Consider the following 12144-nt stretch of genomic DNA (forward strand, 5'->3'; position numbering starts at 1 on the left):
AAATGTGAACTATGAACTATAAAATAATATAATTTCTGCATGCATAACCAAAACACCATTGAGGAATTCACTCCCCTGTATAGATTCCCAAGTCTCTCGCTCACGATCCATCGACTGTCAGCCATAGTAAAGTGCACTGCCCCAGCACTAACATACACTAAATGTTTTTATGGCTAGCTGTATGTAATTCCTCCACTATCTTGTAGGCCTGTCTATTACACTCTGCTCCTGAGCGTTACAAAAAAATATAAGATATACAAAAACTTCAGGTTACATTCTAAAAACATAAACAAGTTGATTTACAGCCAAAAAAAGTTACTGCAGGTGAAGTATTTTCAAGAACAGCAGCAGTAATAGACTAATTGTAGCCTATGCATTGTAGTTGAAATATAGCTAGTGATGCATGATGTACAATTCAGTGTGATTAATCATAATTTCCTCCCTTTTAGCATTTGCATGACTCCTTAGATGTTACTTGATGTCACCATATTTTTCTTACCTGCAAGACTCTATTTTTCTAGAAGGTTTGAACAGAAAAAAATGAGCAACTTGGTGTCTCTGGCTGTGTGTCGACCATCTTGGTTTCACGTGCAATGGCTTCCCACTGGGTAGCAGTGTATGAGATGATGCAGTAGCATCCACTGTAGTGGCTGATGTGCAACTATGCCATCAAAACTCATGCATATACAAGATGCATGAAGGGTTAAAATTACAGTAAATATGTACAGTTGTACAACAATATCCTACATATAGCATCAACAATAAATAACTGTTGATAATACATTCATATTATATATTCATATCTTGAGCACTGATTCCATTATTGCTGTTGGTGTCATATACACACTGTTGCTGTAAATGTCTACTTTGCATTGATGGAAAACTGAAAAAATGTGTAGGAAGCAGTACTCTTTGGCACAAAAACTGGGCAGTCAGCAGGGATTTCTCCTTCACCGCGAAAGCGTTTAAGGAAACTGAAAAACAAAGAAGAATTACTATAGACCAGAAATCCGATTAGTTTGTTGTTATCACAGATAGAAATGATGAACAAAACTACAAAACAAGATTCAGGTTTCATTGAAACTGGAATTAGGTGTCGTGTATTCTGTGTAGCTCCGATTTGTTCAAAAAAGCTTATTTCAGTCAAAGCTTAATCAACTTTAACATGTTCATGCTTGAGTTTTATACAACCATTAGGTGCATGACACCATAATGGTATCAGTGAATATAGCTGAATACCAGCACCATGTTCACAGCTCGTCTCCCAGATTTGAAAAACAAAAGTAGCTCAGGGGGAACAAAAGGGTTCATGCAGGATGCACATTCATTGAGAGTTATTTTAATTTGTCAAAAATATGGGCTGTTAAGTCAAGTTTGTCCAGGCTCTTGGGGAAATATTTCACTATCCCTTGCTCTCTCAGTATCTATTAAAATCCAATGATGCCTGTCTCCTCCCAAGAGGACTGCAAGAGCCCCGAGCATCGTTCTCTTCACTCGATTGACTGTTTCATGAAACTAGTAGAGTAACCCCGAGGGGCTGCTGGCAAATACCTTCTCTCTTCACAGCTCACATCGATCTCAAACTGAGCTTGAAGTAAAAGAACAGTATCCATATGTAGTTTCTAATGTCATCACATCAGTGACCTGTTTATCTTTTGCTCAGGTGTCTGAAAAAAGGAAACATTTGCCTACAAAACATCATGTTTTTCATCACCACGCTGTCTTCCCCTGTGGCTGCTCTGTCAGAACCGTCTGAGTCTACATATTTCAGCCCTGTGCTACCCACAGGGAACAGCCCTGGTTTTATAGTTTAATGTCATCACTTCACCGGTGAGGGCTTCATCTCGCTCATTCATTTCATCACAGCCTAGTGTTTAATACCCTTCTTGAGTGTTTCATTGTGTCTGTGGGCAGGGCCGGCTCTAGGCATAGGCCATATAGGCGGTCGCCTAGAGCGGCAGCTGCTGGAGGGGCGCTGCTGCAAGCCGGTAATAACTTGCATCCCCGATTGGCGCCCTCTGTCCGCACGCACCCCCCCCCCCCCCCGTCCTACACCATGGAAGTGATCGGTGCGCATCTCGCCTAGGGCACCATTATGGGTAGAGCCGGCTCTGTCTGTGGGTACCTGACAGGAAACAGAAACGCGCAAAAAAATCTTCACAAATATTGTTGCTCAAAACACAATTACTTCTGATGTTTTCTAAAATCTATTTAATCATATTTTGGCAAGATATCTCCCTATTTTGTGCTGATCAGGCTCACAACTCTACTGCTGTGGGTCTCTATTTAAAAAACAAAAACACTGTTGTCACCTACTGCTTATTTAGGGCTGGTTTTATTTTCCCAGTTTTTAAATTTGTGTCAAGCTTTTGTCTCAATGTAACTCAACACTTCTTGCACAGGTATATCACACCAGTGCACACCAGTTACAACACACAGTGTTTATTATTGTCAATTATTTAACAGCCTAACTATTCTTCTTCTTGAAGAGAAAACACCTGATACATACAATTTATAATAAGCCTCTTCAATATACAACCTATAGTAAACATATCAAACAATGTGTAATACATAGTATATACATGAAATGTCAAACCTGCAAGATTCAATTGAGTTTCTGTTAATCTTAACAATGAACGTTTTAAAAATGTTATAGTATTGAAGCTGCGCTAACAAAATATGTTATCGTTCATTGCTCTTACTGTCCCTTTCCAGCGATAATGAGTTTTACCACCTTTATCTCATTGCTTATATTTATTGCTGATTTCCAGTCTGGTTTAGTCTCTTGCTCCCAGCAGCAGGCAGCTGCTTTAAGAGGCAACGCTGTAAAAAGCCACTGTAGCAGGCAATAGACACATACAGTGGAGGCTCGCTGGTCTGATGCACCGTATGTGTATATTAATAGCTGTTTGCTAGCACCTTAATTTTATTTGCCAATGCATACGTTAAGGGAAAAAATCAGAGTTTGTGTGCATGCATCTGTGTCCTGGACTTAGACTTAGACTTAGACTTCTTTATTTGATCCCCCATAGGGGGAAATTTTTCTTGTTACAGCAGCAACAATATAAACAGGGAGAGTGAAAAAAACAAAGCAATAGAAAAGACAAGAAATAGCAAAAATAAATATAAATATAAATATAAATATATGGTTGTGATGAAATGAAATAAATATTTACACCATAGGATATTTTCACTTTAGACGGGAATGGAATGACATGGATGGTAGGCAGTATATTAGCATCAGCCAGTGATGCTGGTGTTATAGAGTCTGATGGCTGATGGGAGAAATGACCTGCGGTAGCGTTCCTTCTTGCAGGGTGGGGGCCTCAGCCTGCTGCTGAAAGAGCTGCTGAGGGCCCCCACAGTCTCATGCAGGGGGTGAGAGGGGTTGTCCATGATGGACTTGAGTTTTGTTAGTGTGGAGTGGAGTGGATGTATGATGCATTCCATCTTGCAGCTTCTCTGTGTCCTTCACCTCATTGGTGGACAGTGCAAGCTACCATTATTTCTGCCAAATTGGATGATCCTCAGGATGAACGATGCCACTTGAGGACTCCTGTCCCGGTTATTTCATTGGGCCATTAATTCAGTCTTCTTGCAGTTGTTTTCTTGTAATGTTTTCCATATCATCAATATTGTTCTTTCAAGTTTTAATTTGCTGGCTTGACAGCCTCAAATTTACAAATGGCCTACAAACAGCCTGCTACTGTCTAACTCTACATAGTTGTGGCAGCACACACAGACTTTCACACTGTGAATACACAATATTTTATTATTAATAGCTTAATTAAACTCAACTAAAAGTGGTGTCATTGAACTCACCTTCAGTCAGTTTTGGCAAATGCATGATTGATAAGGTTTTTACAGTAAAAGACTATTAATGTTACCTTGAGATACCACTGTGTTCCTGAGTCCCCATTCTTTGATAAAAAAGTTGAGTCAACACACATGAAGAAGGCCTAGGTTGTAACTAACCAGAATTATTGTGTAACCATAAAGCAAAGGCACAGATTCTTTAAATTCTCAGTTAACCCCAGCTGATAAAAATAGTAGAATTAAGTGTCAGACACACCAGGGAGTGAAATGCATTCTTTCTTGGTGGCCTGGTGAAAGGGAGAGTCTTTTATCTTGGATCAGATTAAGCTGAAATCAATCAGGCCGCAAGTCGATTCTTCGTTAAGGCTGGTGGATTCACGCTGGTGTGGTCCAACCCTGATAAGAATCAGTGCACACCCAGACCTAGCGTATGTATGTTATGGATTTAGGTGACTCCATGGGATTAATGTGACTCCACATGACAAGAATTCACTACATTTTTGATTTTTTATTTTATTGATTGTTTTTGTCTATTTTGGTTTAATTTTGATTTCTTTGTTTTTCTTGCTGTCTTTGTTTTTCACCTGCTTTAGGCTGCCCCCAGATCTGTAGGAGGTTGCAGGCCCATTGTAGGGGCTTTTTAGTTGAGAGGACTTAACAGCGATTAGGCCCTCTTTCCCATATTTATGCACTCCACTCAACCCCACTCAGCTCTCAGAGCCTAGTCAGAATGAGTAGTAAATAATAGAAGGTACATACAGATATGTATGCAAACAAAACACTAAATGGGTAAATAATTAAGATAAGTAAACAAAAAAATAAATGAGGAGGTTCTGTATAAGTTGTACCTGAGGATGTCAGGTAATGTCAATAATGTGTGTATTTTTGTGCATGCCAGGTGGTGGAAATGAACTCCTAAGTAAATAAAATGATCTTACAACCAAAGCAAAATAATAACAACAGTGACTATAATAATAATTTTGATAATGAGATGAAGAAGAAGAAGATGTAGAAGGAGAAAAAGAAGAGGACTTTCATAGATATCACCCTCATGATCACCAACATCATTATTATCAAGAATAAATAAAGTATATTCATTTATAAATAACCATAATAAGTGGATACATTACTTTTAGACTTTTAGAGTAAGTATAAATAATAATATAGGTAAATGACCAATGGCACAGTTTGATGGTGATGATGATGGGGTAAGAAGGAACATAGTTATGACAGTTCTTATGAAGGTGATAAATGGAAATGACCAAAGTGTTAGGAATAAGAATGCAATGGTATGTGAATAATGTTGGGTGTGCATCTCACAATTTCACAAAGAAACAAAACTGAAATTGAAGTGTGTTACAACTCGACTCCAATTCTGTGTTTAACCCTGTATGACCTACCATCAGTCCGCCAGAGCATTTTTTGTTTTTACATTTACTGTACTGTACTATAGTCCCATTTTTTGGAGTATTTTAACTTACTATACATCAATACAACCCTTACATCCTAAATTTGAATAATATGTATAGATTCATGCCTATACTAATTAAATAAATCGCCAAAAAGGGCAGTAAACCACAAAAAAAATGAAAATCGTTTTTTTTTTTTGTTTTTTTTTTTACACATATTTTCCTAAATAGAGAAATTCAGTGCAATAAACAACAACAACAAAAAAAATCGTTTTTACTGTCTTGAAAAGAAATGAAATGTTTGGGAAAGAAATGTTTGTTTCGCGGGTTTCCGGGAGAGGCGGGAGTGGAATTACCGTAATGACACCATATTGGCTGTAAAGCCCAATGTCTCATCTTTCAGAAACTGTTGTTATTTTTCCCATGGCACAAATTGTGAGCGAATTATGGTAATCCAAAGAGCGCTTGCACACTCGGCCCACTGGCGGGCCCATAGGTCTTAATGAGTTAAAAAGTAATGTGTGCTTTGTAGAGGGCCAGTTATGTTTTGTATTTTGTGAGACAGTTTGACCTGTGATTTATGCTTGAATCATTTGTTTGGATTTTCCACTTTCCAGATGGTCTTCTTAGCGATAGCAAGGGCAAGTAGTGTGGGGTTTCTGCGTTTTGGTGTAAATTCAACCGAGGATGAGTTTCCAGTTTTACACAATGAGGGAGACGAGGAGAATCCTGCAGCCCAAGATTGAGGAGAGTTTCTGTGTCGTCTTAAACCAAAAGTTCTGTACACATGGACAGAGTGAGTGAGGGTCTATCATGTGATTTAACTATGTTGTACTGGATCAAGTGTAGATTTGTCTGGATTAGTTCTTTAACCCTTCGGAGTCTAGGACCGCCATACGCTGTCAAAGTCACATGTCGCACGTTTGAAAACGTAAAGCTGTGACACAAGCACACAGGTGCTCAATTCAAAGACTGTTGGAAAGCAGACACTTCAAACTTTTTACAAGTGTTTGAATTTTGTCGATCGGCTTATTAAGACTAAATTTATGAAGAGCCGAAGTCGCGCACTACAGCTCTTCTACGAGTTAGAAGATGCTGAATCTGGGGAAGAACGTTCTGATTCTGAGGAAGACTCCTTTCAGAGGATGAAGTGGATGCTGCACGTGAAGAAGAACAAGAGGAGGTGTCCGCGCAGACCCCCGCTCCTCCAAAGATCCAACTAGTTCCTGCTCGGATTTTGTGTTTCTTTTGCACTTTTACATACAGTGTGTCCATATATTATGTCAAAATATAGCAGTTTTAATGGGAAACACAAAGGTAAAATGAAAAGTAGTAAAAAACGCCGTTTTACACCAGACTCTGAAGTGTTAAATGGGATCAGTGAGTTGTCTTGAAATAAAAGGTGGAAATAGGTGTTTCTATGTGTTGAAGTAAGCTGGGTATCTGCTGAGGTGAAAGTCAGGGTTGTGCCAGAGAAGGGCTTAGTCATTTCCATCAGGCTGTCAGAGCTGAGGAAATTCAGTGTTTTTCAAAGCAATAGTCTTGTTTAATGTTTGAACTAATAAAGGGTATATCAGAAGTTTTTATGATGATTTAATCCAAGAGTTATGAGCTGGGTTGGAGTGGTTCCATTTAATAAGGTATTGTAATTGGTTGTCAGATAGTGGTAAATAATGTTGGGTACATCCAGATCTCCTCTAAGTTTATTTTTCTATAAAATGGAGAGACTGATCTTGGATGTTTTACTGTTCCAATAGAATTGTGATAGAGTTCAGTGAATGGAACCATTTGGCTGTACGTTTTATAGGAATCCTTGAAAAGAAGTAATGGACTCGAGGGAAAGCTTTTATCTTGATGGTTGGTATTCATTCAAGTTCAAGTGAGGCGAAGGTTAAATCATTAGTCAAATTTTTTTCTGTATATGTGTGTTTGATAAACGATGCCCTAGGTTCATATTAAATCATATATTGGATGGTGACAGGCTTTAACCCTGTAGTTCTCTAGATTCCCTTAAAAGTCCAATTTTAAACTGTGAAAGCTTAAATTGAAATATTGAAATAAGTACAAATAAATTAACAAATTAAATTCAAATGGGAAGAAAGCTACACAATGTACTGCTGTGGATGGAAGCAGAAGAAACATTTATTTTAGCCACCTTAAATGGCCACCTAAAAAAATCAACATCAGTTTAAGCGTACAAAATACATGTTTAGAATATTTTCACAACTGTATCTGGCATCAAACAGCCCTCCCAGACTAGAAACGGAATCTCTTGATTCTCTCTCTTTGCTCTCTTTAAAGCCGCCAAATTCCTCTGTCAAAAACTGCCTTTGTGTTGGCAAAACACAAATGCAGGAGTTGCTGTCTGCCCCAATTAACAAACTAATACGTTAGTTTAGATCCAAACTAACCATTTAAAACACTGAAGACACGCAATACCACAAAGAAACTAACCAATCGCAGTAGTGGCAGACCAGCAACTCCCGTGTTCTGTGAGATAAAATTACTATTTTTGTCAATGGAGTCTGGTGGGTTTGAAGAGAGTAAAGAAAGAATGGGTTTAGTTCCCCACTAGAAAAGGCGGTCTGAGGTGGGCATATTGTTGACTAAAATATATTTTACTGCTGACCTCGTCCACAGCAATAAATTGTTTAGCATCTATGCCAGGACTCTTACCTGCCAAACTGAGGGTGTGCCAACCACCATCTACTGTTGGTAATACATTGACTATGGATAAGTATTTCATATAGCCCAACTTTAAAAATTAACCATTCCTTTAAGGTGCAGGCAACTAAACTGTTTTCATTCTCAGTGATGTACCTCCTTCTGTCCCCAGGCCACAGAGTCAATGATGGACTATGGCACTCTGTGAGTCTTGATACCAGAAGTCTGCAGATCACTTTGACTCTTGACAATGAGCCAGCCTCCACCATTGAACACTGGGAACAACTTGAAGCCAGAGGGAGCTTCTACTTTGGAGGTCAGTGGATTCTCAAAGTGTGGTTATACTGGAAAGATACCTTGATGCATTTGTCTTAGCACATACAGTATCAAAATAACTCTTGAAAGGTGTCTTCTGTCGTCTGGCATATTAAGATGAAGATCTTTGTCCTTGATGTGTCATCTCCACCCAGGCTGTCCCCCAACAGGCTGTCAGAACCTGACTCTGGCCTTCCAGGGTTGCATGCGCCTCATATCCATCAACAGCCAGCCTATCAACCTCAATCATGTCCAGCAAGGATTGCTTGGAATTTACAATGAGCTTCAGTTTGACACCTGCAACATAGGAGACAGGTAAAAAAAATAATCGTTCAATTATCAGTTTTTATTCACAGCTGAATAACCTTTGAAACTAAGGACAGCCCTCAGAGAAATACTTTTGATACTTCAGATATTTAAGCAGCTGCATCAAAATTCATTGATTGGATTATCCATATTTCCACACTGGATTTAATTCATAAGAGACTGGTGAAGTTAATCAACTAATGTTTTTCTGCATGGTATCCCAGAATCAGTTGATTTGGGAAACATTTTGTGAATACATGTACTGCACAATCTTACCAAGTATTTGGGTAGTCAATACACTTTAACTACCAGTTATTACACTGTCAGTTGCATAAGGATGATTTCCTGGTTATCGACATGGAAATGTTTGACTTAAGAAGCCGTCAAGGAGTGCTGGCAATGGCTCCCTCATAGCCACGACAAGACTCTAGTGCAGTCCTTCTGAAATAGTGGGGCGCCGGTGCGATGCCAGGGGGGCACGTGTTTCTTGGTCCAAGCAATTCTCTTTCTCTTGTTGTTCTTCTGATTCACGCAGTCCCCTCTTCATAGTTGATGTTGAGATGTGTCTGCTACTTGAACTCTGTTCACCTTTTCTGTGAGCTCTAATCTGAGATACTCTTAATTTGTGGTTTCTGAGGCTGATAACTCTAATGAACTTCTTCTCTGCAACAGAGGTAACACTTGGCCTGGGGCTGGTCCTCATTAGAGCCAGTTTCATCATAGTTTTTGAGGGTTTTCACAACTGCATTTGAGGATACAATCAAATTTTCTGGATTGACTGACCTTCCTGACCTAAAGTAAATATGGATTGTCATTTCTCTTTACTTAGTTGAGAGGTTCTTGCCATAATATGGAGTAGAACAGTCGAACAGTCTGCAATAATTCTTCATTGAATGAGAAGGTGTGTCCAAACTTTGGACTGGTACTGTACATATATATATATATATGTGTGTGTGTGTGTGTGTGTATATATATGTATATGTATATGTATATATGTGTATATAATAAGGAAGCACCTAAAAATTTACTCTCTATATCTAGCTTACCGAGCCGTAGGGAGATATCTGAGCTAGCGTTATTAATTTGTTGATGGCGGCATGTTTTTTACAGAGCAGGCTGAAAGTCACTGACATCGTGTCCAATAGAGACAGGCACGCTGACAGGATCATCCAATTACATTGCATCAGAGGCTCGGTAACACCTTTCCTGGCAGAGGACTCTTCTAACAAGCTGCTCCCTCCTGTCCTGTGTGGCATCGGTCCCTCATTACCCTGCACAGAGATGAGATGGATCAGACCCTTACGCTCCATGCATGCCTGCATGGTGTCTGGAACACTTATAGGAAGGACACAAACATTTTAGCTGCCATTTTCTCTTGTAAACTGCCCCTAAGGGGAGTCTCTGTCTTTCATCTCAGATTTGAAGCTATGTGCTTTCTGTGGTCCAGACTGTACAACAACACTGTGTTGGCGTGCTCCTGTCAGCAGGGGAGAGGATGGGCAATAAGAAAGTACAGGATGATGATGGAGGAAAATGTTTTCTTTTGCCAGTCTTTTTTTGTTTCTTTTCTTCGTTTCTTTTTTGTTTTCTTTTTGCTACAAAATGCTGTATGATACATCATTACTTCCTACTACATAGTCGACACTTCTACATGTATCAGTTTACTTCTATTTCATAAAACCTCAAGAAGAGGATATTGAGGACTGATTGAATTGAGGCAAAACAACATTTGATATTTTTTATATATTTTAATTCATGATAGTTTTTTATAGTTTCAAAAGGAAAATGTCTACATAAAAGCTTTTTTATGTAGTTGATTTTGATATTGTAAATAGGTGTGAATATGAGCATGAATGGCTGTCTGTCTCTGTGTGTTGGCCCTGTGACTGACTGGAGACCAGTCCAGGGTGTACCTCTCGCCCAATGACAGCAGGAATTGGCTCCAGCGCCCCTGCCACCCTTAAGGATAAGCGGTATAGACAATGGATGGATGGATTGATGGGTTGGGATATGAATGGTCTCCTCCACAAAAATCCAGTAGTTGGGCTTTAATGTTTATACATTGGATATTTTTCCTCACAATGAATTCATCCTCAAACTTCTGACTTTTATATCTTTTTGTTCAATACATTTTGAAACAAAAACTGAATACACCATGCATATGATGTGTTGTTTGATGAACATACAGCATCCTCTGATGTGGTCACCTGGTGTCAGGACATGTAGCTGTAGTTTAAAGAAATACTTTACCAGAATGGTAATGGGTTGAGCTGGACCTTTCTTCAGAGAGGGAGGTCTGACTATGTGAGAACATCACATAACTAACATGTGGCTATCAGATTTGTTGTTAATTTCCAGTCTGTTTTAGGATCATAATCACTGTTTTCTGCTTTTACAGGGATTAGGAACATTAACCTTTATTACCCTTTCTCTGTGTGTCCATTTCAACGCCATGACTCAATTTATGGCAGGAGATCACTTCAGTGCATCACTTACTGTAATTTCATGACCTGTGAGTGCATCCATGAACACATCAATAGAAAAAGCTTGATGGTAATTAAACCAACAGTTGAAACCGTATCCAAGCTGTGGCCGGCCCGCCGGCTGCAATTAATGGCTGAGAGATAAAAGTGTGTGAAATTATAGATGCATGCTTGAAATGCTGGCAATTATGTGAAACTGGAGGAAGGTTGAGGAAGAGGCTATTAATAAAAAATATTATCGGAAGTTTCCTTGAAGTGTTTACTGTGTTCAGATCCCGTAAATATTAACTCTGGTCTGATAGTAATGCTTTTATTTCTGGAGGAAGACTCCTTAAATAGTAAAGGCAACAACAGAATGATACTATGAAATTTTAATTGATACTGTCAGAATTCTTTCCCAAAGCCAGTCTTAATAATGACATGGAAAAGAAAACAAAGTGTTGAGCAAGAATCTTTCCAAACTGATAATGAAGAGCGGAGAAGTACCTGCATTTTAACATCTTAACATTGCCTCAGGAGTTAGTGGGACCTTTTGTTTTTCCATCAAGAAAGCATCCTTTATCATTCTGCCTTTCCTAATAACTCTTTTTATGCTGTAAATGTTGCTCTGACACATCTGGTTCCAGAATAACTAAAATCGAAGTGTTGCAGATTTGCCCTCAGCAGACAGTGAAGGCAAACACTGTCCCACAAACAATTATACTATTGCTTTCACCTTCTCAAGATACAAGTTGGGTTTTTTTGTTTGTTTGTGTTTTCTGAAGACATTTTAGGAGAAAATAAGTGATATTGGAAAAGCATATTGGAGTCTGGATGTGACACAAGTATAATGGTCTATATTTGCATAACGACACTGAAGCTGCTTCAGGAGCAAGTTGGGGTTTCAGTGTCTTGCACAAAGGACACTTTGACATGCTGACTTAAGGCTCGAACTGCCAACCTTCCAATGGACCCACTCTGCACACACCAGCCGCCGCCATGTTTTACTAATATGTGTCATGTTATTATTATTCACATATTAACTATTGTCATGTTTTTCACTGTTACCTTATTGCTAATTATTAGTCATATTCCTATTGTCAGTACTATAGTTGCTGTTATTATTTTGGTCAATCAACACAGTTGGTTAACCATTACCAGTTTGTTAGTCT

General features: G+C 38.9%; 1 protein-coding gene across 1 annotated transcript in view; it reads left to right on the top strand.

Annotated features, from left to right (window-relative positions):
- Window positions 1–12144, top strand: part of LOC139208597 (contactin-associated protein-like 5) — a 137616-nt gene that overhangs the window by 88876 nt on the left and 36596 nt on the right. Inside the window, exons 13-14 of the mRNA XM_070838317.1 lie at window positions 8062–8205; window positions 8360–8519. Coding sequence (XP_070694418.1) covers window positions 8062–8205; window positions 8360–8519 — 304 coding nt within the window. The remainder of the gene's footprint in view (window positions 1–8061; window positions 8206–8359; window positions 8520–12144) is intronic.

The sequence above is a fragment of the Pempheris klunzingeri genome, chromosome 10, assembly GCF_042242105.1.
Source record: "Pempheris klunzingeri isolate RE-2024b chromosome 10, fPemKlu1.hap1, whole genome shotgun sequence".
Lineage (NCBI taxonomy): Eukaryota > Metazoa > Chordata > Actinopteri > Acropomatiformes > Pempheridae > Pempheris > Pempheris klunzingeri.